At 48.1% G+C, this 27615-nt stretch overlaps 1 protein-coding gene across 21 annotated transcripts in view; it reads left to right on the top strand.

Annotated features, from left to right (window-relative positions):
• DGKG (diacylglycerol kinase gamma) overlaps positions 1-27615 on the top strand; it is a 214029-nt gene that overhangs the window by 88022 nt on the left and 98392 nt on the right. For 7 of the 21 annotated variants that reach the window (XR_010585063.2, XM_005546606.5, XM_074031628.1 and 4 more), the window contains 9 exons: positions 1176-1264; positions 4567-4683; positions 5715-5807; positions 8058-8117; positions 11608-11687; positions 12854-12928; positions 15440-15525; positions 20169-20258; positions 21430-21590. Coding sequence is in view for 18 of the 21 variants with exons in the window: in XM_005546606.5 (XP_005546663.2) it covers positions 1176-1264; positions 4567-4683; positions 5715-5807; positions 8058-8117; positions 11608-11687; positions 12854-12928; positions 15440-15525; positions 20169-20258; positions 21430-21590 (851 nt within the window). In the remaining 3 variants the exon portion in view is untranslated. The remainder of the gene's footprint in view (positions 1-1175; positions 1265-4566; positions 4684-5714; positions 5808-8057; positions 8118-11607; positions 11688-12853; positions 12929-15439; positions 15526-20168; positions 20259-21429; positions 21591-27615) is intronic. The other 14 variants (XR_012430965.1, XM_005546608.5, XM_074031634.1 and 11 more) reach the window with 7 other exon arrangements.

The raw sequence follows: 27615 nt of genomic DNA, 5'->3' as shown, positions 1-27615 counted from the left end.
ATTAGCCAGGCATGGTGGTGTGTGCCTGTAATCCCAGCTACTCAGGAGGCTGAGGCAGGAAAATCACTTGAACCAGGGAGTTGGAAGTTGCAGTGAGCCGAGATCATGCCGCTGCACTCCAGCCTGGTGACAGGGTGAGATCCCATCTCAAAAAAAAAAGGGGGGGCTGCACCAGTCTCCCCAGTGCCAGTTCAAACCCAGCCGTCACCCACATTTTATAGATAGATCTCATTCCCATTAAGTTCCAGGCCCATGGGCCTCTGCTGTTCACATAATGGTAGTAAAAGCAACAGCAATAATATATGGAGTAGCTACTCTGACCCAGACACATGATGCTTTACACAAACTGTCTTATGTACTACTGCAACATCCCTGCAAAGAGAAAGAGGCCGTTTTCTTCCCTTTTTACAGAAAACCCTGAATTTCAGAGAGGTCAAACAATTTACCCAAGGTCATGTAGATTGTTACAGGGGTCTACCTAGCCTTAAAAAGCCCTGGCCTTGGCCGGGCCCGGTGGTTCACGAAAGTACTTTGGGAGGCTGAGGCGGGCGGATCACCTGAGGTCAAGAGTTTGAGACCAACCTGGCTAACGGGGTGAAACCCTGCTTCTACTAAAAATACAAAAAATTAGCTGGGCATGGTGGCACATGCCTATAATGCTTATAATCCCAGCTACTTGGGAGGCTGAGGCAGGAGAATCGCTTGAACCCTGGAGGTGGAGGTTGCAGTGAGCCGAGATCACGCCATTGCACTCCAGCTTAGGCAACAAGAATGAAACTCTGTCTCAAAAAAAAACAAAAAAAAGCCCTGGCCTTTCTATCCACTCTCCAATGTCCTGGGCATGCAATACAGTGGCACTGGCATAGCCAGGAGGATGATGCTGCACACTCCCCTTCAGCAAAAAGCGCCTTTCCGGGGATGTGTTCCTGCAGCATTCACTGCCTACAGAGGGAGTGAGGCAGGTGGAGGTGCTGCCGCAGCGGATAAGCAGTCTCCTCCAAGAACGATTGCAGACTATTTTGAATTTCCATTAGAAAAGCCCAGCCCCCTGTGTCCCCTGCCCCTCACCAACCACCCCGAGGGAGGTACAGGCCTTGGCTAGGGTGGGAGGGCAGCTGGGCCTCTTCTACGTGGCCATTCACAAGCACCTGCCTTGATTTTTTTTTTCTTTTCAGACTGTAAATACACTGTCCACGAACGCTGTGTGTCCAAAAACATTCCTGGTTGTGTCAAAACGTACTCAAAAGCCAAAAGGAGCGGCGAGGTTGGTGACATCTACTGCCTTGTTCTACTGCATGCCTCATCCAGGAAACATGTCCATCAACATGGATTCCTGGGCAGGAAGGCTTGCTGGGAGCTTCCTCCAGTCCCTTCTCTGCCTTGAGGACCACCTGTAAACCATCTCGTTCATTCATCAATCCATTCAGCACCTTCCTGGTGCCTGCTGTGTGCCAGGCTCCATGCTAGGGGGTACATGGGTTGTAAGAGATGCTACCCAGCCTGCTCAAGAACTGTGCTGTCTAGGAGGAGAGACAGGCATATACGCAAAGAACAGAGTAGTGAGATGTGTGCTACAGTAACACAGCTGTGTGGGAGGTACAGTGCAAGCACGGGGCAAGTTGCACAAAGGAGCTGGCGTTGCAGTTGTGTCTTGAACACAAATTGGGAGGACTTCATGAGACATCGAGAAGGACCAGACTCTCCAGGCAGAGGAAGCCTCATGTGTAAAGGCATGAGACGTGGCTTATTCCGGGATCCATGCTTGGTTTGTCATAGCCGGGGTGGAGGATGCTTAAAGGAAAGTGGCAGGAGATGCACTCAGAAAGTGGTGAGATCTGGCCTGAAGCAGGTCTTGTGAGGCCAGCTGAGTGAGAAAGGCGTTTTCTGTGCAGCCGGGGGCTACTGAAGAGCTTCAAGCACAAGAAGATGTGATTGAGTTTGTGAATTAGGTTAATAGCTCTGAGTGTGATGTGGGAGAGAAATCAGGGGAGGGAGACTCTTCCAATACTTGAGGCAAAAGGCAGTACTGTGCTGAGGGCCCAACTATGGTGGGATCCACACTCACTGCTGTAGGATGGTCCTGTGCTGAGGGTCCCCCGGGCCATGCCGGTTATTGGGTATTTTGACTGTCATGCTGGCTAAAGAAGAGAAAATGAAGGGAGAGTTTGAGAGGTAATTTGGAAGTACCATCACCATGACCAGGACATGGTGATGGGGATGCAGAGGATGAGACAGGGGAAGAGGTAGGGAATGGCTCCCAGGTTTCTAACCCTTCGGCCATTGGGTGATGCCATTCTCCAACTCTGGAAATAAACTTACCTTAAAATTAGCAGGGAAAGGGCACTTTGCCTTCCTGCAAAGGGAAGATGACATGGAGGAGTGTGAGTCAGGAGATGGTTAGCAGTGAGAGTGGTACCCAGCCCTCCTGCAGAAGGACTCCTGGGAGAGAAAGGCGCCTCCTAGGATTTGTGTGCATGCCCCATGGACACTGCATGGTCTCATCCACGCTGTCTGCACCACCCCATGCACACCCTGCTCCATGTCCATGCCATTCACCGGGACACGTGGTGTACCTGCTGGATGCAGGCCCTAAGCCTGCACTCTGGCCACTTGTCACACAGAGAACAGAGTGAGGCCGATGAGGGGCTGGCAGGGCACAGTCACAACCTTCTCAGCCTGCAGGAGCACCCCTAGTCTTTCACCATCTCCTCGATTCCAAAGAGAATGGGGAAGGCAACGTGGTGTTGGGGGAACGGCTCCAGACTTGGGATCAGAAGACCTGGCTAGGAAACTCTACTTGGCTATTCACCAGCCTTGGAACTTAGGGCCAGTCAGTTCACCTCTCTGAAACTTTTCTTTTTTTCCTCTGCAAAATGGAAATAATAATCTCAGAGCAAATTCAATGTGGCCATGTAGATGACAGATTAATTAGCAAACCGAGTTATTTACACCCTCGGAAGTGCAAGGCACAAGGTGATAAGCTACCAACCACACTGACACATTTTCTGGAGCAATAATTTTACCAAAAACATTCTTAGGGGAGGCCTTAAGCAACTTAATTGCTAAGTAATTTAAAACATTTATTTTTGGACCAAGTGCAGTCACTCACACCTGTTATCCCAGAACTTTGGGAGGCTGAGGAAGGCCAATAGCTTGAGCCCAGGAGTTTGAGACCAGCCAGGGCAACATGGTGAGATCCTGTCTTTACAAAAAGAAAATACAAAAATTAGCCTGGTGTGGTGGCATGTGCCTGTAGTCCCAGCTACTCAGGAGGCTGGGCTGGGAGGATCTCTTGAACCTGGAAGGTTGAGGCTGCAGTGAGCTGTGATCATGCCACTGCACTCCAGCCTGGGCAACAGAGTGAGACTGTCTCAAAAAATCACATTTATTCTTATTTAATACAAACCTGGACAGAATTACACGAATATTTCGTGGGTTTTTAATACTGCGCTTGTAGTTAGCCACTTCAGGGTATGTCCCCCACCTTCTCCTAGAGTCCGTATCTACTTCCTTCTGTTATTTGTGGTATCATGGTGAAAATTTTCAAGGGAGAATTTTGGTGAGAATTCCTCAGCCTCCCAGATAGTGGGGCTACTAGCCAGCTGCTGTTGCTTTAGCTGCACTGACACACACATAAAAAACATCCCCACCATTCCCACCTGTTTCCAAATGCCTAGCCTGCCCTCGTGGTATTTCCTGGTCATGGAGCAGATACAACAAGCTCTCCAGGAAACAGGTGTGAAAAGCACCAATGGACCCACACTAATTTCTTTTGACTTTTCTCTAATTTCCTTCTAGAGTGCTTTTCAGTCTCTATTTCACATTATAATCACCCAGAGTGCATTAAAACATATTAATCATGTGCCCCACCCTCAAAGACTCTAATTTATTTGCTCTGGAGTGTCCGCTGGGCATTAGGACTTCTAAAAGCTCCCCCAGGTGCTTCTAATGAGCAGCTAAGGCTGAGGAAGGAGAAGGGTGTTACCCAGTTGTGGGTACCCCCAAAGGGCCAGCACTGTCCCAGGGAGGCCCTTCCAAACTTGCTATCTCATTGCATTGCCCCAGTAACCCCAGAAGTGGGGCTTCTTATACCAATTTCTACAGGTCAGGGACCTGACACTCAGAGAGGTCTAAGAACTGGCCAAAGGCCACCACTTCAAAGAGACTCCAGCCAGTTTTGTCTGTGGCCCACCCAAGCCCTCCAGAGTTCCTCTGCACCACGCTGCCTTCCACAAGAGGGCGCGTACAAACACATCACTGCAAGGAGTTCTGCAAGACAAACAGATGGACTGCCAGACAAGATGCTGCTCAGAGGCCTGCCTGCCCGGGCGATTGAGCTGTTCAAAATGTGGCAAAGCGGGTTTTTAATCTACTTCGATTCGCATACAGGGAGGAACCACATCGTGCCATTAGGCAAAGCAATCCAACCTCCAATAAGCATCCTCTACACAGGAAACAGTCCCTCTGGTTCTCGGCATCCCCTCCCAGATCCTTCTCCTCCAGCCCAGGGCCCCGGGGGGCATGGTTCTGCCGTTTTCCCTGGCATCCTTCGCTTCCCTTCCGCAGGTGATGCAGCACGCATGGGTGGAAGGGAACTCCTCCGTCAAGTGTGACCGGTGCCACAAAAGTATCAAGTGCTACCAGAGTGTCACCGCGCGGCACTGCGTGTGGTGCCGGATGACGGTGGGTTGGTGCCCAGGGCGGCCCTGCTTCTTTTCAATGTTTTTTTTGCCCAAGCTGCGGCCCAGGAGCAGTGAATATCTGGCCAGAGGGCATGAGCAGAGCCAGGGGAGCGAGGGAGCCCCACAGCCCCTATGCAATGCCCTCAGCCTAACGATGCTCCAGTGAATTACCAAGCTGCCCAGAGAGAAGGCACCCCCGAACCAGGGGAGTGAGGACTGCTGAAGAAGAAGCTGGCCAGTCCACTGTCTCTGTGGCCTGGCAGCTGGGATCAGCAGGCCCGACTATGAACTTCTTTCACCTGGGTGTCACCTGGGGCTGGGGACACTGACAGAGTGGGAGAAAAATTGGACAACAGGAACATCATAGGAGGGGGTGCCTGCCCTGAAGGCGCATTCCTCAGGGCAGCCCCACTGCCAGGGCCAAAGGTTTGGACCTGGTGCCACCAGCCACCACACATGCTGTGTCCACAGTCCCACTGGACACCCAGAGTGCCACTGGCAGCCACTGCGCTGGCCGACCTGCCTGACAAAACTCAGTGCCAGCTCTTGTCCTTCTTCCCAGGTATCAGCCTCAAAATGTAGATTTCTCAAAACCAGACTGCAGAACTCTCAAAATACAAAGGTTGAATCACAAGGTTTACTCTCAGCCATCCATGAGTTTTTTTCATCAAGATCTCCCTCCTCCCAGAGTCTCGGGACCTGGAGAGCACATATCCAAGGGGGCTCTGGAATCAACATGGGGTGCCACACTGAAGGGTCACAGGCCGGCTCATGACCCTGTTGCTTCAGTAGCCATGAGCAGCTCTTGGCCTCCTTGTTCTGCCCACAGCTGACTTTGCACTCTTAACCACACACACGCGCGCGCGCACACACACACACACACGGCAATACTGTCAAAGTCAGCAGTGCATCAGGATTTGGGGGAGCACTAGACAGCTCGCGTCTCCCCAAAACCTCTTTACCTTCATGTTTGATGTTTCTTTGCTCACTTTCGCTCACTCTCTTTTTCATCTTTTTCATTTCTCCCCGCAGTTTCACCGCAAATGTGAATTAGCAACGTTGTGTGACGGTGGGGAACTCAGAGACCACATCTTGCTGCCCACCTCCATATGCCCCATCACCCGGGTGAGTGCTCCTGCCCTGGCGAGGGCTCTAGCTTCTCTGGGTTCTGGTTTCAGATGCAGGCAGCTTTCAGACATTCACATCCCTCACAGGGCTTCCCTGACAACTCTTTGGGTTTGTGTTTTCTTTTCTTTCTTTTTTTACTATTATTTTAGGTTAGAGGGTACATGGGATGGTTTGTTACACAGGCAAACACGTGTCGCGGGAGTTTGTTGTGCAGATTATTTTATCACTTGGGTTTTTAGCTAGTGCCTAGTCGTTAATCTTTTCTGCTCCTCTCTGTTGGGTTTGTGCTTTCAGCATGTGCTTGAAAGAGGTCAGCGCTGCACAGATCAGATTTTGAGAGAAAACTTCTCTGACCAAACTGTTTCCAATTGCTGGCCATCCTGAATGCCCTGAAATGACCCGTCAAGGAAAGCACATTTGTTCTGAGCCTCTTGCAGGCAAAGCACAGCACACACCACCTATGCATGGCCAGGCTCCCAACCTCCCTCATCTCTGCCAATCTCCCTGCCACATCCAAACCCTATCTCCCTCTACCTCCTGAGTTTCCACTTGGGTGTCTCAGCCAATTTGGAAATGAAAGCAGCAAAATTAAGCTCCTTTACCACCACCTGACACTTTGTCACCTGTGTTGAAGACTCCTCTTTCAACAAACACCAACACTTAACCATGGCATCTTCCCATCTTAAAAATGTTGCAAGTCCCATTCATTCCTCACATCTCACTCTGAACTTGACCAGCTACTTCTTCCTCATTAAAAACCTGAGAAAAAGGCCAACCATAGTGGCTCATGCCTGTAATCCCAGCACTTTGGGAGGCTGAGGCGGGCGGATCACCTGAGGTCAGGAGTTCAAGACCAGCCTGGCCAACATGGTGAAACACCATCTCTACTAAAAATACAAAAATTAGCCAGGCGTGGTGGTGAGCACCTTAAATCCCAGCTACTGGGGTGGCTGAGGCAGGAGACTCGCTTGATCCCAGGAGGTAGAGGTTGCAGTGAGCCACCTCTACCTGGAAAACCCAAGCATTTATTCCACCAAAAGACATGCACAAGAATGCTCATAGCAACTTTATTCATGACAGTTAAAAACTGGAAACAAGTAAATGACCATTAACAGGAGAATAGATGAATAAATTGAGGCATATCAGCATCTGGCATTCATAGAATGGGAAACTACATTGTAATGGGAAAGAACAAACTATGCATAGAGTAAAAACATGGAGAGTCTCAAAAATATAATGCTGAACCAAAGAAGCGAGACTCAGAAAAAGATATGCTCTATGAATCCATTATATTAAATTCAAAAGCCAGGCAAAACCCATATGGTATCAGGAGTCACAACAGGGTTATGCTTGAAGAGGTAGTAGTTACAAGGCCATCCCCGTATACAAAATTCATCAAGTTGTACAATTTAGATTTGAGCATTTTACTATGTGTGAGAAAATCTTAATAAAATAAACATTAGAAAAATAAACAAGATAAACAAAACCAAGAAAAATGACAACATCATATCATTAGATAGTGCTCAGCAGAAAAGCCAAGCCTATGGCCCGGCGCAGTGACTCACACCTGTAATCCCAGCACTTTGGGAGGCCAAGGGGGCAGATCACGAGGTCAAGAGATCGAGACCATCCTGGCCAACATGGTGAAACCCCGTCTCTACTAAAAATACAAGAAAATTAGCTGGACATGGTGGCACGCGCCTGTAGTCCCAGGTACTCAGGAGGCTGAGGCAGGAGAATCACTTGAACCCAGGAGGCAGAGCTTACAGTGAGCCAAGGTCACATCACTGCACTCCAGCCTGGTGACACAGTGAGACTCCGTCAAGAAAGAAAGAGAGAGAGAGGGAGGGAGGGAGGGAGGAAGGAAGGAAAGGAGGAAGGAAGGGAGGAAGGAAAGAAGGAAAGAAGGAAAGCAAGGCCAAGTCTAAGAATTTGCTTCTCAGAGCTCAAGCTTCTAAATCAAGCTTCTAAGTGGAATTCTGCCAATTTCAGTGCTCCGCATTATGTCCCTTGCCTCAAAGGTAAAGTCAGCCAGTGATGTCATCACTGGAGGCTTGGAGAATCCTAGAAAAAGTCATAGGGGTACATTTCTTTATTTAGGTCAGAAGCCCTATGTTGAAAAACTTGTCTCCATACTACAGTAGCTTTCTGATCTCTTCATATCAGCCAGTTGTTTTTCATCTGATCTCTCTCTTTGTATTAGTCTTCTTTTTCCAAAAGATGCTTGTCTTTCCTTTCTTCTCACAGGACAGGCCAGGTGGGAAGTCTGATGGCTGCGTATCCGCCAAGGGTGAACTTGTCATGCAGGTACCTCATGAGCTCTAAATCCGATTGCACTTTCTAAGTTGTTCCAGGGCTGTGGCGGGCAGGATGGGATTCAGGTGCTACAGAAAAGCATTTCATCATTTGCCTTCTCGTCTGACCAGTTATACCACCCAGGAGGGCATTTTTTTCTGGCCTCTGGAGTTACCTTTGACAGCCACACTGTCAGCAAGTGGTGAGAGGAAAGGTTGGCTGATCCCATTGCTGGTCTTATTGGGCTTTATTACTATTTTAGGAACAAGTTACATAAAACTTTAATATGCAGATGTCCTAAATAATAACAAAGATGTGGCCTAAAAATAGACAATGGGTTTTCCAGGATTGCCAAGCTGTCTCCAGAACATGATCTGCCAAAATGAAGCTAACCAGATCTAAAAGTTCTTCTTAATCCTTAAATGTATATTTAAGAACTCATTTTTTTACTTGGGTTCACCAATGAACATTTTTTGTGCCTTCCACAGAGTTCCAAGGAATGCAGGGAAGGCAGTCTGATGAGGAACAAAGAGTACTAGAAAAGGAAATAGAAAACTGGGGCCTCCTGCTCTGCCTCTGAGCCTTAAGTTTCCTCCACTCAAAGGGGACACAGTAATCCCTGCCCTGCCCACCTCCCAGAGGCGCTGTAAGCTTAAATGAGAACATACAGATTCACGTGTTGTGAAAAGTAAAACAGGCCAGGCACGGTGGCTCATGCCTGTCATCCCAGCCCTTTGGGATGCTGAGGTGTGCAAATTGCCTAAGGTCAGAAGGTCGAGACCAGCCTGGCCAACGTGATGGAACCCCGTCTCTACTAAAAAAGCAAAAATTAGCTGGGCGTGGTGGGAGGCGCCTGTAATCCCAGCTACTCTCAAGGCTGAGGCAGGAGAATCGCTTGAACCTGGGAGGTGGAGCTTGCAGTGAGCCAAGATTGTGCCACTTCACTCCAGCCTGGGCAACAGAGGGAGATTCTGCCTCAAAAGAAAAAAAAAGAAAAGTGAAACATAAGTCAGAATGAGGGGAGAATCTTAATATGTGAGAAAGCTCTAGAAACCTAGAAGGGCAGAAAGGTGGGAAACACACACAGGCACACACACATCCACACCCGATACGTGTATGCCAGTTGTTTAGGGCAGGCAGCCAGCAGGATGTGCTGCATCTGTTATGATGGGACAGAGTCCATGCTGTAGGGTTGGCTGTTAAATACATTGAATGTCATCTCCAGAGGTGAGGGATTATTCCTTAGCCTCCAAGATGCTTCTGGGCATCACATAGTCACCCTGGGCAGGTGAGACAAATTTTTTAGATCATTAGGAATGCTACTATCCTTTTCAAACAACATGGCACTGTGTTTGCTGGACTTTTAGCTTGAGATCTGGAAAAGCAGGCATTAGATATTGAATATGGAGCAGAGCTGCACATCCACATTGGTGTATCCTTCCACTGAACCCACAAGTATTTGCTGAGTACACACTCTTGTGTCTGGTGCTATACGATCCTTGGTAATAGGGTTACACACACCCCACTCTGCTCCCAATGCATTTTAATCCAGTTGATGTTTTGAGTCATTTATCTAAGAAAGTTAAAAAAAAATACAAATGAACAACAAAAGAAACTCCAGAAGATAGTACATGGTTTGTTTGTTTGCTTGCTTGCTTGTTTGTTTTTTGAGATGGGGTTTTGCTCTTGTCTCCCAGGCTGGAGTGCAATGGTATGATCTTGGCTCACTGCAACCTTTGCTTCCCGGGTTCAAGCGATTCTCCTGCCTCAGCCTCCCGAGTAGCTGGGATTACAGGCATACGCCACTACACCCGACTAATTTTTTTTATTTTTAGTAGAGATGGGGTTTCACCATATCGGCCAGGCTGGTCTCGAACTCCTGACCTCAGGTGATCTGCCTGCCTTGGCCTCCCAAAGTGCTAGGATTACAGGTGTGAGTCACCGTGCCTGGCCAATAGTACATGTTTTAAGTGCAATCATTTTAGTTGCAATGATCAAGAGAAACTTCATATAGGAGATGTCTCTTGAATTGAGCCCTGAGGATAAGAAGGTTTTTGTTGGTGGTGGTGGTAGTCTTGTCTTGTCTTGTCTTGTCTTTTCTTCTTTTCTTTTCTTTTCTTTTTTTTTTTCTTTTCTTTTCTTTTCCAATACGGAGTCTTGCTCTATCACCCAGGCTGGAGCGCACTGGCGAGATCTCGGCTCACTGTAACCTCCACCTCCCAAGTTCAAGTGATTCTCCTGTCTCAGCCTCCCGAGTAGCTGGGATTACAGGCGCACGCCACCATGCCCGGCTAATTTTTGTATTTTTAGTAGAGATGGGGTTTCATCATGTTGGCCAGGCTAGTCTCAACTCATGACCTTGTGATCCGCCCGCCTCGGCCTCCCAAAGTGCTGGGATTGTAGGCATGAGTGGTCATGCTCAGCCAGAAGTTTGTTTTTTTTGTTTTTTTTTTTAAGAGTTTGCAAACAAGGAAGTAGGCATTTCAGGTCATGGAATGGGAGAAGAAACAAGCAGGAGCAGACCCATGGGTGGGAATGCAAGAGACATACTCTAGACTTACTAGAGGAGCAAGAGCAGGACTTGGCTGCACCTGCAGCTGAGGGTTAGCAGGAACTAGGAGATAGCAGTAGAATAGGGCTAGACTGAAAAGGCCTTTAACACCAGGTTAGGAGATTTACATTTTATCCACAAAATCCAAATCCTCCTTTAATAATGAGATGTCATTACCAGTTTTTGAGCAAGAGTGGCATGGCTGACCTGGTGTCCTGGGAAGGAACTGTGTGGGAATGGCATGCAGGACTTACCTAGGGTGAGAAAGGCACAAAGCAGCATGGGGCTGTGGCAGCCAGAGGTAAAGGGACATTTCTGGGAAAATCTGACAGGACAACACCTTCCTTGGATGGATGAATGAATAACAGAAACAGGGAACCAGGAGAAAGACCGAGTTTCACAGGGAGAGAAGACGTGTCATGTATGAGGCACGTTGAGCTTGTACTGATGGTGAGACGTCCAGTCGACAGTACCCACTGGCCAGTGAGAAATGTGGGACCAGGGTTCAGGAGGAAACTGGGGCCGGAAATCAGCATTTGGAAGGCGCCAGGGTGAAAGCGGTGGCTCACTCCATGAGTGCTATTTCGCTTACGTGTACGATCAGACAGCCGTGATTCCTAAGATCATATTCAGCTGTGTCCCCCACAAAATTTACTCTTGTGCTGTAGGTACAAGACCACATCACTGTTGAATGATTTGAAGCTACAGCACCATTGTCCCATCGCTGATCCCGACCTCAAACCTTCATTTCCGTTAACACTGCTTAAAGACCATTCAAACTGGAGACACTTAGCTACTTAGCCCCTCAGAAAATTCAGCCAGTGGACAAACACCTGACCGCCTGCCCGCCTGCTTCTCATCTGCCTCTCCGAAGCTGTCTTGGCTTCAACTCTCATTTCACCCCCCTATTGGATGAAGCAGAGCTAATTTCTTTTTCTTTTACCTTTCAAGTATAAGATCATCCCCACCCCGGGTACCCACCCCCTGCTGGTCTTGGTGAACCCCAAGAGTGGAGGGAGACAAGGAGAAAGGTACGTTCTCTTCTGTTTCAAAGTGGAGCAACTAGGGCAACACGACTCAAGCCCTTCCTCCCCTTGGCAGTAACACAGCAGGCTGTGGAGACAAGCAGACTCAAATCCCAACACTGCCACCTGCCACTTTATGACCTGGCCCAAGTGACTTAAAGTCCCCAGGCCTCGGTTTATCCCTCTGTAAAATGGAGATAATTATCATTCCTTCTCTCACAGGTGAGAATAGACATGGCGATTAGCCCACAGCCTGCCACGTAAGCCATTATTAAGACCACCAGGGTTAGACCACGCTCTGAGATGCCTGTGCCTTTCTAGCCTCTCAGATCTCTTGATTTAAGAGATGATGGGGGTCACATTGATTAGGGCCTCCTGTGCTACCACCACCCATGAGAAGCCAGGGCATCCACCTCATCAATTTGCTAAAATGCCCAGTTCAGTGGTGGCTAGAAACTGCTAAACAGCACAGGAGGACAGAGAGAATGGTTAAAGCAGCTCTGTCTCCCAATTCCAGGATCATTAACAGAGGGCACCATGATCTGGAATCCAGGTTAAAAAATAATAATTAGTAGAGTTAAAGCAAGAACTATGAGGACCCCCATCCTCGTCCAAGGGGCAGGACACCCCTCCTGAACTGACCTGACTCCAAGCTGGAGCCAGGAAAGCAGGCCTGAGTGCAGTCAGGGCCTCTCAGCCGCCCCTGCCCAATGCCACCTCCTGCATTTCCTCCTGATCCCAGGACTGCAGGGGACCTCCCCCTGGGGAGGAGGGGGGTCCTGTGATGCTTTTGTATAGTCTGCAGAGGGCAGAATCACACTGCCTAGACCATACAGAACATTTGGGGAAAGGTCTCTGTGGAGGATAAAGCTTTAGAATGAAAGTTCTGTTCTCTGGGTTTCTCTGCCCTGTTCTCTTTGTAAGGAGTGATGCTTCTGGGCTTAGGAGCTAGGTTGGTAGTGCAGCCTTGAACCGGGGCTGGTAATACGGGGATGCCAGGTGGAGCCTGGACTCCAGGGTCAGCAGGCAGTGCCTTCCCCTCCAGGGATGAGGATGAACCCTCATCCCTGCCACCGGTGGGCTCCAGAGGTGTTTGCCCTAATGTGACTTCTCACGATGACATATTCCTTCTCTGTCTCTCTCTCTCCCTCCTTTTCTTTTTTTTTCCATAGAATTCTTCGGAAATTCCACTATCTGCTCAACCCCAAACAAGTTTTCAACCTGGACAATGGGGGGCCTACTCCAGGGTATGGAGATCACAATCTTTACCTCTTATTTCTCCCCCTCCCTTTTAATCTCCAATGAAGATGCCTCTTTTGTCACCTTTTTTATCTTTCGTCTCTCAACTTGTCCCTTCCTGCCATTTTACTCCCTGTCTCTGCTTTTTCTCACGTCCTACTCTGACTCCTGGAGATATTCGGGATGCCCAGGAAGGCTAACTCCGTTTGAGAAGTGGCCTCCTGTAGCTTGTCCTAGAAAAAGTTGTTGATTTTATAAGAGGGGATAACCGCACACACCATTCATTTGATTGACAGGAGGAACAGGCTGGTAAATTATTTTAACTTATTTGCAAGGCTCTGTTAGCTGGTGTCTTCATACTGAATCATCAGAGAAGAGAAAGTTTTCTTATCGTTGTCAGTCAGCAGTTTGGAATTCTAGACAGTGACTCAGAGCTCTGCCTTGGTGTTCCACTGTGGGGGCATTTTAGGATCAAGACAATTACTTGTTCAATGGAATCACTTTTGTTTTCTAAATCATTCGATTTTGAGGTTGTTTTGCTCCTCCTGCCACTTAGTCATTGGTTATTCTCTGCTTGTTAGCATGGGGTTGAAAAGAGGCCGGGTGAGAGGCGTGGTCCCTGTGTCTGCGGCTAATGGTGAGCTGCAGGTCCCTGTTACGCGGCCCCTCCGGCACCTGGGCTAGAAGGCAGGAGAAGCCTGGGCTTCCTCCCAGTCCGGGCCAGCGCTGGAGAGCCCTCTGCTGGCCGGCCCTGGACCCGGGGCTGTCTGCATACTCTGGGCTGGGCTTGCCCAGCACACAGCCACTTTGCCCAACCTCCAATCAGGATTTCTATTCCGGGTTCAGCAAGACCCCTCAGAGAGGTTGGAGTAAGGACTCTGAAAAGAGAATTTGACCCTGTTTTTGGTCGGCTGACACCAAAGCTATTATTTGTGGCAGCGGTAGTACAAGGCCCAGTTAAAAAGAGAAAGAAAATGTAAGTACAGATTCAGTACTCCTGCCATGATTTGCCTGTAAAACTAATTTCAGAACAGAGCCCACCTCTGTATACCACTGCAGTTGCCCTCACAGTCACCATGATTGCCATCACTGCTGAACAGCACAGCCTTGTGACAGAGCAGCCCCCCACAGACACCTTTACCAGCCCACTGCCAAAACTTGCAGACCGTCCTCCAGCTTAACCTCATGTATTCTAAATTGTTTTCATCTGAGATGTCGAGCCAAGTGGCTGCTTCCAGGGCTGATGCGCCCTGAGGGTCTCTCATGCGCCTGTCACTCTGTAATCAGACAGGTTGCCTAGCTGGAGGGAGCCTCTGTTCAGAATTCACTTCCTGTTGGAGAGCAGAGTTCTGCAAGAGAAGTAGAAGAGAAGGAATGTTAATTTGCCTACACATGCATCAGTGACTGTGAAAGCTCCGGGGCTCTTCTCAGACCACCAGGCTGGGCAGATTGGAAATACTGACCTTCGGCTTCCCAAGTCCCACCCCCAAGGTGTCCGCAGGTCACAGTCACATTCGTTCTAAAGCAGAGGTTCTTAACTTTTTTGTGCCAGGAACCCCTTTGGCAGTCTGGTGAAGCATAGAGACACCCTCTTAGAATATTTCTTAATGCATAAAATGAAATAATAAAAGGTAACCAGGGAAACCATATCAAAAAATAGTTATCAAAACAGTAAAACAAATTAGTGATATGAGAATATAGGAGCTTCACCAACACATTAAGTAGGAAGACCCAGACGTGGGTCTAATAACTACCGTAAATTCCGAGCAGTGGTAAGCATGATGGTGCTATGAGACATCTGCCACAACCGTGATGAAACACTAACATGCCTGTGATTTTGACCGTTGACAAAGTCATGGCTATCGTTCAGACCACTGTGGTTTGTTGCCTACATGCTGAATTGAAGGAAATACTACTAATTTCAGTTTGAACTTAGGGAAAATAAGAATGTAATATTTTCTCCTCCAAGTTCATGGCCCTCTGAATCCAATCCACAGAACACTTGGAGGTTCATGGACCCCAGGCTGAACACCCTGCTCTCCAGTGTTAAGGCTCCTGAGAAGAGAAGGGCATCACTCCACTCACTGTGGCCCACAGGAGAGTGAAGTGAAGATCCAGCAAATTCAGTGCATCTCGCTTACCAGGGCGGATGTCAGGACAGAGTAGGCGGGAGAGCCCGAGAGGAGTGAAAACACTGGAGGCTATTTGTATTGATGCCAAAATGCACAAACTCTGGACTCCTCAGCATAACTAGTAGAGAATTTCTAGAAAACCATTTTCCATTGTGTTGAATGTTGATTCAGATTCTCCTTGTACAAGGATGGGCCCCTTGGCCTTGGCTCCATGTTCAAGGCACTGCATAGTAACTTCTGGTCTCAGAACATTGAGTGACCCTTTCAACCGCAAAAGGAACTGAGGTCTTAACCTACTCCTGGGGAACAGGGGAGACTCTGACTCAACGTGTATCAATGTCAACCGCAACCTAGTAACAAGTCCGTTTTGGCCTTTCTTCTTCCCAGGTTGAATTTTTTCCATGATACTCCAGACTTCCGTGTTTTGGCCTGTGGTGGAGATGGGACAGTTGGCTGGATTTTGGATTGCATTGGTAAGCATGGGCTGAGAGGGCCTTTGCTGCTTATTTATAGTAAGCATATTTACAATCGGCAGAAGGCAATAAAAAAGGAAGGGACGTGGAGCCATGTCTGTTCATCCTTGTATCTTCCCCTGGACCAAGACTTGACTAAATATTTGCTTTGGGTGGAAAAAAATAAAATAAAGAAATAAGACAGTGAAATGATTCCCTCCGATACAGAGGTAACAGTTTAGTTTCAGGCCTTCCCTATAAAGCAGATCTGTCATGGCTGGTGTTTGGGCAGTGGCAGGACAGGTCAGATTTGGGTGGTGGGAGGACAGGAGTGGAATTCTGGGCAGATCCTTTGGGGTGGGTAAAGGCAAGAGAACTAAGCATAGATCATAGCCTGGGACAAATCACCTTGAGATGAATAGCCGGAGCCTGAGTCCAGAAAGTGCATCTGCAAAGTGCAGATCAGTGCAAGCAAAGAAGGACCACACTGAGCTGTGTCCTCTACAGTACACTTAGATAACAAGGCCCAGGCTGGAAGGCTGGTAGCCTGAGTTCTACCCAGCTCTACCTGGATCTGTGGGTCCTCGGACACATCAGCCCCAGTAAGTGATGGAAACTGACTGAAATTTTGGGATGGAAGCAGAGTCAAGATCTAACCCTAGAGAACCCAGACAAACACTGCAAAGTGTAATATAGGTACAAGAAAGCGGCTGGGGGGAGCACTGGGGAGGACAGTCATCAAAGTCGGAGACTGGGCCCTGAGCGATGAGCCCTGGGCTTTCCATTCTTCATTCCACAAATGCCGCCTGTGCCCCACGATGGCTCAAGCTCTCCCCAAGGCACTGGAGATACAGCAGGGAATGAAGAGACAAAAATTCCGCTTTTATGGAGCATACCATGTAGCGGAAAGAGACAGGCAATGAACAACTAAATAAGTGAGACATAGTATGTCAGGAGGTGTTTAAAATACAGCAGGGAAGAGGCACAGGGAGCTCAAGGCGGCAATCTAACACCTCACAGAGAAGACAACATTTGTGTGGAGATCTGGAGGAGGGGTGAGCCACATGGATACCTGAGGAAGGGCAGTCCAGGCAGAAGGAACAGCAAAGACGAAGGCCCTGAAGTGGGAGCAGGCCTGGCTGCTGGAGGCAGGTCAGCATGGCCAGAGCAGAGTGGATTCAAGAAAAGCTACAGAGGATGAAGCAGAGGTGATGAGGGACCAGGTGACTAGGACATAGAGGGCATTCTATGGAATAAGGCTTTTATACTGGGAGGGTCCCATGACATTGGATGGTTTTTAGCAAAGGAAGAACATGACAGATTAAGAGAAGAGGGCAGAAGCGGGGAGATCGGTTAGTAGGCCACTGCAGCAGTCTAAGAGAGAGATGTCCAGGGCTTGGACCACAGTAGAAACAGAGGGGTGGTGAGAAGGGGCCAGCTTCTGGATATCTTTAGAAGGTAAAGGCAATACGATTTGCTGACAGACTGGATATGGGAGATGAGAGGAAGAGGGGAGTCAAGGATAAGCCAGGACTAGACCGTGACCAGGGCAGAGAAAGCTGTGCCTCCAGGGGTTGTAAGTAGACCACCTAGCTGGGTGAGAAGGCTGCAGGACTGTACACCTGCCGCCCGCCACTCCCCCGGGCACTTTGGTTGCCATGGACACAGCCCTGCCAAGCAGCCACCCACGCTCTCCTGTCACCTTGGGCTCTGGAGCTGTTTGTGGGAGGAGGGAGGAGTCCTCTGGGAGCCAAGGAAGGAAAAGCTGATCCGCAGAGGGTGGATGGCTGCGGTACTGGACTACTCACACAGCTCCCTCCCCACCATGAAGGAGAAAGTAGGCTTTGGCGGAGAGCTTTATGCAATTCATCCGCAGAGGACACAGGTGATAAAAGCTGCTCAAAACAGAAAGAAGATCACAGAAGGAGGAAGAAACATTAGGTTTTTTTCACAGGTTAGTGACCCAAAGAGAAAAAAAGCAGAAGTAAAAGGGATAACTGTGTAAGATACTCATCTGTTCACTCTCATTTAAGCACTTGTTCAGTGCTCTCCAGTGTCCCTCCATGGTCCCCTCTCTGATCTGTTCTCTCCCTATACCCATAGCAATCTTTCCTGCATGTCACTGGGTACGTGGTGTGCGTAAAGCACACCAGTGGCTTCCATTATTCTTAGAATAAAGACAAAACCCTTGAAGTAATCTACAGGGCCCTGGGTGACCCAGCTGCTGCACACCCTTCCAGCCTTATTTCTACCTCCATCCCTCTCCATCTGGACTCAGACCCTTGGGCGTTCCAGTCTCCCTTGTACCTCAGGGCCTTCGCACAAGTTGGCCACCCTGTTTGCAGTGCTGCCCCAGCCTTCACTCAGTCAGCTTCCACTTCAGATCTCAGCTGACATGTGGCTTCCTCAGGGGAGCCTCCCCTGACACACCCACCAGCCTCAGCCACCTTCTTATAGGACAGTGCTCCTCTCTTTTCCAACGTGAATGTGAAATGATGCATTGTCTCCATGGATTCCTCTTTAATATCTGTCTGTCCCACTGGACAGTAAGTAAGCACCATGAGAACCTGAGCCACGGCTTTTTTGCCCACTCTCAGAGCTGAAGCACCTAACACTGCATCTGCATATAGCAGACTTCAGTCGATATGTGTGAAGATGCTGTGAGAACAAGACCCAGCCTCCCTTGGGGAGGTTACAATACATTCAGGGAACAAACAAGGAAATAATTACAAGAGAGTACAATGAGATCATTTCTGGTGCTAAGGAAATATTCTGACGAGGCACCAGGTCCAGGCTGGGGCAACTAGGGAGGGCCTCCCAAAGGCAGCTTCTGAGCTGAGCCACAGAGAGCTTTGTGCTTTAAGGAAGTGAAAACACTTGAGAATGGTTGACATGTTGTGTGGGAGGCAGGATGTGCAGAAGGGTGAGGCTAGGGAGAAAGGCAGAGCCTGGTTCCTGGGCCTACTGTGGCAGGCTATGGGGCCATGGGGAGCCACACAGCCCCATCCCAGAAGTGAAGGCAGTGAGCCAATTCAAGAGACTGTGGTTCGTGGACTGCCCTTCTTGGTGAAAGCATGGGCGACACACTAGGAGGGTGGAACTGGAGGCGGAGAGAGCCAAGAGGAGGCTGTTGCAGCGATACCAGTGGGAAGGAATCATACCTGCATTCAGGCATCACCATGGGGATAGAAAGAAGAGATTTCTTGGAGATCCGTTAAGGAGACAGCACATAGAATGTGATATGTGAATGGATGTGTGGGGGAAAAGGAAAAACCCAGGGTGGCATACAGGTTTCTAGCCTCAACACCATAAGGACAGCTGACCTGCCAAGGTGGGGACACAGAAGAAGGGGCAGACACAGGAAACAAGAGCCTTCTAGGCAAAGGGAGCAGGCTATGCAAAGGCAGGGAGGCGGTGCTCCAATCACATGTTCTGAGGACAATGAGAGAGGCCATTGCGTTGCTCTGCTCTCTATCTCAAGCCTTCCAGTGGCCATCTCAGTCCTGGGTCTCGCCTGTACTCAGCCATTTCTGACATAGGTCAGACAACCTGGAGGACCTACAAGCTCCAGTTTGCCAGGGCAGCCCTAGCTTGAGCCTCCTCTGCTGATTCCTGCATCTCTCCCAACCCCACAATCACATTGCTCACATCCAGGGGCACCATGAGTGCTGAGGTCTCATGGAAATACCCACCCAACCCCAAAACTGATGGACGCCTGTGCCCCCTTGAGCTCTCCCAGCCTAGACAATGTGCCACGGTAGATCTGAGACCAGATGAAAACATGTACTGTTATGCTTTCTCTGGTGGTTCTATCTGATGTCCTTCACAACTATCAGAAGAGGAATGATTAGGAATCTGTGTCATTGCAATCCTGAGAGGTGTGGAAGTGAGAAACTGGTGTAGGGGCCAAATAACACCTGGAGGTTTTGTTTGTTTAGCTAATGTTAGTTTTAACTTTTAAACTCGAATGGTGAAAAGTTGAAGGTGAGCATCTTCAGCTTGTCCAATGTCCCACTATTCCCTAGTGTCCCAGCCCCACCTGTTTTACTAATCTGTGTACCTGCCTAGCCCCTGAAGAGAGGAGGGGAATGGACTCAGAGCCATAGAGATCTGGGCTTGGATCCTGGCTCTGGAATTACTTTCCCTCTCTCCCATTGAAATATTGACCAGGCCTAGCTCCTGCAATCTGATGAGACTGAGCGTGTTCAGGGTAGAATGGCTGTAGACTACTTTCCCTCTCTCAGTCTCAGTTTCTTCAGCTACTTGAAGGAGGATAATACCTTGCAAGGTTAGGCTGAGGAATAAATGGAGTAAGTGCTGATTATCATTAAGGATTAAAAACATGCAACTTAATGTTTTGGGGTGTATGCTGCCACCCCAAAGGACAGATTTAGGATGAAATTTGAATAAACATGTGCAAGTTGCAGGGATACAGATTTAGCTGAATATAAAACACAAATGGACAGATTTAACTCAATTAGTGGTGGTTAACATGCTGCAGATGGGATAGATGGCTTTAGGAAGTAGTGTGTTTCCCATCGGGGTGGTATTCAAACAAAGAATGCTATGGAGGGGTTCAAGCATCAGATCGGGGATAAAAAGACAACTTAAACATTCTATGGTCCCATGGCATATGGTCCTCTGTTCCTCTGTGTGTCTTGCAGATAAGGCCAACTTTGCAAAGCATCCACCAGTGGCTGTCCTGCCTCTTGGAACAGGAAATGACCTTGCCCGCTGTCTCCGCTGGGGAGGAGGTGAGTTTGCATGCTAGTGGTGCTACCCTGGGAACAGGTGTTCCTGTTGACAGAGATGCTCTACAGAGCCAAGCTGAACTTACCCTTTTGTGGATCACATTCCGCAGCATAATACTCAACTCTGTAGTCATGTCAAGCCCGTGACCCTTTCTCTGCCCTCCATCCCATGCTGAATCTAGAAGAAAAGCCCCTCTTCAGGGCTCTGGGAGTTTTTGCTCCCTCACCCCCATGTTTAATATCATCCTGAAACCATCAACTTAGAGCCTGCTTTCCCCAGTAGAAAGCAATCAACTCCAGAGTGAAGACAAAGTCTCATGTGTCCCATCCCCAGAGTCCCATCCGAGAAGATGCTCACTTAGATGTTTTCTGTGTGAAATTCCCTCTCCCACAAATGGCTGATCTTCTGAATAAGGACTAAAACTGAGGACCAAAATGCTCCGTCTCCAGTTACTTAGTGTCACTAGAAGCATTCAGATTATCCTAAGCCCCGTGGCCATGGGCCTTCATTTTGAAATTTCCCTAAGAGGAAACACAGAGTGGTGACCAGTTTGTAAGGCAAGGGGCAGAGAACTTTGCAAACTGCAGTAGCCCCCATGGAGTTGGGCATGCGCCAGAAAGTGGAGAAGTTCAGCTCAACACATGGAGCAGACAGATCAGGCTGCCAGCCAGGAAAAGGGTGGGAACTCCAGATGGCTGATAATTCAGAGAATGAGTCAAGACCAGGCAGTGCAACGGTCAGTGTTCAATGATCGGCCATGCTTGGTGAGCAGTGTCAGAGCAAGCAGGACCCAGGCCTAGGGGCCATCTTAAAATTCTGCCTGCCACACTGTCCATCTCCTACATGACACAGTCTCCTACATGACATCTGCTGTTCTCCCATGCAGAGACTCCCAGCCATCCAGCCCACCGCTTCTCCAGGGTTTGCTTCAGCTACACAAGCCTGCAACCTTTAGCCAGCACCCACTCCCTGCCCTGCCCCCAGCATCTTATTATTTTCAATTGTCCTCCCCTTCTCTGTGGTTCAGGGAACATTAGTGTCTCCAGCCCACAGACACAGTGAGGAGTCCCCTAGTCACAGATGCCCTGGGCTTACCTCCCCTGACAACTACCTGTGCATAGCAAGAACACTGCCTTTCTGCTGTGGTGGCAAATGCAGTGCTGTCCTCCACAGGTTATGAAGGGGGCAGCTTGACAAAAATCCTGAAGGACATTGAGCAGAGCCCCTTGGTGATGCTGGACCGCTGGCATCTGGAAGTCATCCCCAGAGAGGAAGTGGAAAACGGGGACCAGGTCCCATACAGCATCATGAACAACTATTTCTCCATTGGTGTGGTGAGTTGGTCAAGGATCACCTTTCTGCATGGAAAAGAAATGCCCAGGAAGGATTCCAGCCTTCTGTTATCCCCTCTGGGTCCCTAGTGTCTACCTGTCTTACCTGCCCCGCAGCCCTGACTTGGGTCCAAGCATTCTGAAACTTGGCCTGAGTGTAGACACCCTGATTGTACCCCACTTTATTCCCCGTCTCTTGTTTAGGGAGGAATTCTTTCCTCTGTCATTTTAACTAACACAGGAAAAGACTGAAAATTTTTCAAAAGACATATTTACTCCTGTAATTTGTAGCAGTCATAGAAAAGCAACACCAAGAAATAACCAGGGGAAAAGGTTGGTAGGAAATTCTCACATGAGCTTCAGGAACTGGGAATTCTGATCCTCAAAGGAGGACCTTGTGGTCCCAAGCTGCCTTGGCTGGCTTAGCACTCAGATATCCTTCTCTCCTATTCTCTCTTCTCTCAACCCATTCCACTCCCTCCATGTGCTTCATAAACCTCTAGGGGCGTCTCCTCCCAACTGACCCCTTAGGCTGAAAGTTACGAGCCTCCTTGATGCTCCCACAGCCCTTATGCTCACCCCATTCATGCACACTCTGCATTAGATTGAAGGAATTGGTTTAATGTACTTACATGGTACCCCCTACCCCCATGCACACACATACACTCCCACAATGCAAAGACAGCACTCTGTTCCTTTTTCATCCACTAGCCCCAGCACATCTAGTGTAGCTCAGCTTCTGGTCCAAAGAGGATTGGGGTGGGCACTGCTTCCCAGGCTGCTGTGAACAGGATGGGAACGGGAGGGGAGAGATCAATCATTTCTATAAATGAAGCTGGGGGTTGGGAGGGGGTGGGGGTGCAACAAAGAAATTTACTTTCTCCAAGAATGACAGAATTGGCCAGGTGCGGTGGCTCACACCTGCAATCCCAACACTTTGGGAGGCTGAGGCGGGCAGATCACCTGAGGCCAGGAGTTCAAGACCAGCCTGGCCAACATGGTGAAACCCTATCTCTACTAAACATACAAAAATTAGCTAAGTGTGGTGGTGGGTGCCTGTAATCCCAGCTACTCGGGAGGCTGAGGCAGAACTGCTTGAACCTGGAAGATGGAGGTTGCAGTGAGCTGAGATCATACCATTGAACTCCAGCCTGGGTGACAGAGCGAGACTCTGTCTCAAAAAAAAAAAAAAAAAGACAGAATTATTGAACTATTTATTCTTTTTTTCAACAAATATTTATCAAATTTTTTCCCTAAACTTTTATTTTAAGTTCAGGGATACATGTGCAGGATGTGCAGGTCTGTTATGTGGGTAAACGTGTGCCATGGTGGTTTGTTGCACAGATCATCCCATCACCTAGGTACTAAGCCCAGCATCCACTAGCTGTTCTCCCTGATGCTCGCCCTCCCGCCACATCCCCACGGGCCCCAGTGTGTGTTGTTTTCCCCCTTGTGTCCGTGTGTTCTCATCGTTCAGCTCCCACTTATAAGTAAGAACAGACACTAGCATTTATTGAGTACCTGTGTGCTCTCTGCAGTGCTAGGCTGTACATAGTCCAGTCCTCACAGTAGTCCTGCAGGTATCATTATCCCGCTCATCTCACTCTACAGATGAGGCTTCAGGACCCTTGACTCGCATGGCAGTGCCTTGCTCTGGAGCCAGGTTCTCTCTGCCCTCTTCCCCTGTCTTTGGAGTTGTGCTGCCTAGTTTCACATGCGTATGAAACAGACCAATTCTCTGCCCCAGACTCTGTGATACCTGCACTCCTCAACCTTGCTCAGCTGTGTTTCTTTTGACATTTTGGTATTTTAATTTTTTTAAAAAAGGAAAAAGAAGGAGAAATGATAGGTGGCTTGAGGGGATAGCAAGTTTAAGTGAAAGGTTGTTTTGTTTTGTTTTGTTTTGTTTTTGAGACAAAAGTCTCACTCTGTCACCCAGGCTGGAGTGCAATGGCACGATCTCAGCTCACTGCAACCTCTGCCTCTAGGGTTCAAGCAATTCTACTGCCTCAGGAGTTGGGGATACAAGCATGCACCACCACACTCAGCTAATTTTTGTATTTTTAGTAGAGACGGGTTTTCACCATATTGGCCAGGCTGGTCTCAAACTCCTGACCTCAAACGATCCACCTGCCTCAGCCTCCCAAAGTGCTGGGATTACAAGCATGAGCCACCGTGCCCAACCTAGGTTTTACTTTTTTAATAAGAAGGCTAAATAGAGAACCATGGGAGAAGAAAGGATTAAAAATAATAATACCTTATATTTACAGAAGGATTTAAAATTTACCATATTCACAGATATATTCTGAAGGGGGTTATTATCTCTATTTTATGAGTTAAGAAAACAGAGACTCAGATTAAGGGATTTGCCTTCATTTTCTGACTCCTAATCCAGTGCTCTTTTTCTGTTACTAAAGCAGAAGAGGGAAGCATTGCTGAGCCCATGATGAGGTTCTGAGAGGGTGGAGGTGGTGGACTGGGAGCAAGTGCCCCAATCTGATTCATCCCACTGGATCCCCGGCCTCAGCTGAGGGGAAGCTTTCCCTAGACCTCTTCCAGGTGCCCCTCCAGTGACCCATGCAGATGCCCTCCCTCCTCTTGCTGCTCAAAGGCCCCTCTCCTTTTTGGACCGGCTGCTGAGGCTCCACTTGCCCCAGCAGGAACATATGCAGCCTTCAGCTCCTGCAAATTAGATGTGACTGACAGGTCCGGGGTTTTGGAGCGTGGGTTTCCCATCATTACAGTTTTAAAAACCTCATGTCTTTTTCCTGTAGTAACCAGAACACAACTTGCTAACATTTATTGAGTACCTACTGCACACCAGACATAGTTTCCCTGCCAGTGGATGCAGGCATTATCCATTTGTGTTTTGTAAGAAGGAACCATAGCTTAGAGAGGTACAGAAACAAGTTCAGGCTGGTGAGTGGCAGAGCTTGGAATCATAATAGTTGAGCTCTAAAGCCAACTGAGCTGTGGACCACTGAGCTTTGTGCCTCTTTGAAGCCCCCTCCATCTTCATGTTGCCAAATGTAACATGGTTTGAGAGAGGGGAATCTCAAAATTTAGTTGTGGTGGCTCACCACCACCTCTTATCAGAAATGTAAATTCCACCCCCGCAACAGATGCTAATTCGTATTCCAACTCAGTAGGTCTGGGTGAGGTCCGGCAACTGGCATTTTTAACAAGCCCCTGAGATCATTCTGAATCAGATGGTCCTGACCAAGTTCTCAGGGAGCGAAGACAACCTACTAGAGCAGAGAATGGTCAAAGGAAGTGGCTCTTCACTGGCACGGAAGCCGAAACTGAAATAAATGGAAAGGGAAGCAGGGAAGGAGGGGAGAACTAGCCCTTCTAAGCAATGGGCTGGAAGCCAGAGCTGAGGAGCAAGACTGGCAGAGCTGCCTGGGAACTTCTAGACAGCAGGTTACAGCGCAGCTGCCTGCAGAAGCTTCAGCCCCACCTCTTCCCTTTATAACACACCCTGCTCTGGCTGACAAAAACATGGTTCCCGACACCTCACTGTCTCAACACAGTGCCCTGTAATAAGATGGTCATCCTTAGTATCTGCTGACCAAATGGATTAACACATGAAGAGGAATGGACAGCCTTCCCTCAACTAAATAGCCAAGCCCTAAACCCAAGAGCCAAGACTATTCAGTAATCATGGTTTTAATTTATTCTAGCAAAAAAGTAGGAAAAAATGAAGGAAAGAAGGAAGGAAGGAAGGAAGGAAGGAAGGAAGGAAGGAAGGAAGGAAGGAAGGAAGGAAGGAAGGAAGGAAAGAAGGGAGGTAAGAAGGGAGGTAAGAAGGGAGGTAAGAAGGAAGGAAGGCCTGCTGGCTGGCTAATTAATTGTCCCCAAGGAAATGCATATAAACAGATTCTCCATCACTCTCAGTGGTCAAGATAATTTACCTACCCTGGGCTGACTTATAATAACCCAATCTATTCATCTTTCCAATTATGAACAACTTTACAATATCTTTCTCTTGATTTTTTTCATACACCTTTAGCTTATCCATGTTTAATATTATATTGCAGAAGAATGAGAAACCAGGGCTGTTCTCATCTCATTGGTGTGCCCTTGGCTTTCTCTCAATAAAATGTTTGCAGGGTTTGTATGCTCGCTCTTTAAAAGTTGAAAAGAGAAATTCTTGAGAAAACAAGTAACCAACACGCAACCCTAACAGAGTCTGGGGCTGACATTTGCAGAAGGTCTTGCTCCCTATTTGACTTCCCAAACTTTGTAAGAGAAGTAGGTGTGTAAACCAAGGAAGTTTTACTTCCTTATGATGATCAAATAGAGGTGGACTCCATTGGCAAAGAGAGCCTTGCAAGGTCTTTGCCTCTTTTGAAGGACTTAGAATATCTTATGATATCAAATGTCTGTTGCTTTGTATTTATAAAGATGATGACAATGACCCCTGACACAGTGCCCCTGGGTGCTGTGGATAGAATTTTCTCTGATGAGTTTACTGGGACCCGTTGACGCCAATAGAACCCACTTAATAGATAAGGCAATAAATAAGGCAGGGTCTCCTGGCCTCTCCAAGGAGTGACTGTGCTCTCATTGCTTCGAGAGCCCCATCCACACATCAGATTCTCAACAGTGAGAAGCTAAGATAGTTCGCCTTATCAGTCCTTCTAACCGACAATATCTACTGGCAGGAGATTGTAAACACAGTCATTCAGGATGCCACTTCCTCTGACTTCTCTGGCCTGCTCCTCCCTGTTCTTTATTTTTGGATTAGCAGAAAATGTCAGGATGGCCAGGTATCAGTGACAGGAAGTTTGAGACTACAGAATAATTCCCAAGGTATGTGTAACTCTGAACTCCTCACAAGCTCTGCTTTCATGAGCCTTAACAGGACGGGTGAACAGCTAATCCCTTGATTCAGTGAAATCTATTTCTGATGCTAGGGGAGCCCAGGAGCCAAGGAGAGGCCACAGTGGTCGCACTGACCCACACACCATTTTCCACTTTGCAGATCATTCCTAGCTATCACTAGACAAGCTTCTCACCATGATAAGCATCCTACACATAGGGAATTTCTCAACAAGACATAATTTTTCCTGGAGATTCATGGATTCTGCTGGCACCAAGTTCTTATTTGTCACCTGTGAGAGCCATGAAGATACTAATACAGTGGGACTCCCCAGAGGGACACGGACAAGGGTCTACACCCTTTTCCATTCCCCAATCTCCCATAATTTTCAGACCAACCCAAATTCAAATAATCTGTCTTATGGTCTCCTTTCCATCTTTTTATCTCCATAAATTGCCAAAGTGACTTAGACCTGCGTTATCCAATATAACAGCCATCAGCCACATGTGGTATGACGTGCTTGAAATGGGGCTTGTCTTAATTAAGATGTCAAGTGAGCTGTAAGTATAAAATACACAATACATTTCAAAAATGTGATATAAAAAATTTAATGTCTCAATAATGTTTCTATTAATTCCATGTGATAATATTCAGGGCTTATTGGGTTAATGAAAATATACTGTTAAAATTAATTTCAGGCCGGGCATGGTGACTCACACCTGTAAACCCAGCACTTTGGGAAGCTGAGGCGGGTGGATCACCTGAGGTCAGGAGTTTGAGACCAGCCTTGCCAATGTGGTGAAACCCCGTCTGTACTAAAAGTACGAAAATTAGCCGGGCATGGTGGCGGGCGCCAGTAATCCCAGCTACTCGGGAGGCTGAGGCAGGAGAATCACTTGAACCCAGGAGGCAGAGCGTGCAGTGAGCTGAGATCATGCCACTGCACTCCAGCCTGGGCAGTGGAGTGAGACTCCATCTCAAAAAAATAAAAAATTTAAAAAATTTTTTTAAATTAACTTCATCTTTTGTTTTTAACTTTTTTATGTGGCTACTAGAAAATGTTAAGTTACATTTACATATGTAGCTTACTCTATATTTCTATTGGATAGCACTGGCCTAGACATTCCAATATCTCAGAGTCCAAATGACTGCTGCATGTACTTGGAAGGGGCCCAGATTTCTTTGTCCACCCATGTGCTTGGA

This window comes from Macaca fascicularis, chromosome 2 (assembly GCF_037993035.2).
Source record: "Macaca fascicularis isolate 582-1 chromosome 2, T2T-MFA8v1.1".
Taxonomy (NCBI): Eukaryota; Metazoa; Chordata; class Mammalia; order Primates; family Cercopithecidae; genus Macaca; species Macaca fascicularis.
Note: the sequence above shows the minus strand (reverse complement) of the source record. Positions and strands in the feature narration are given on the sequence as shown.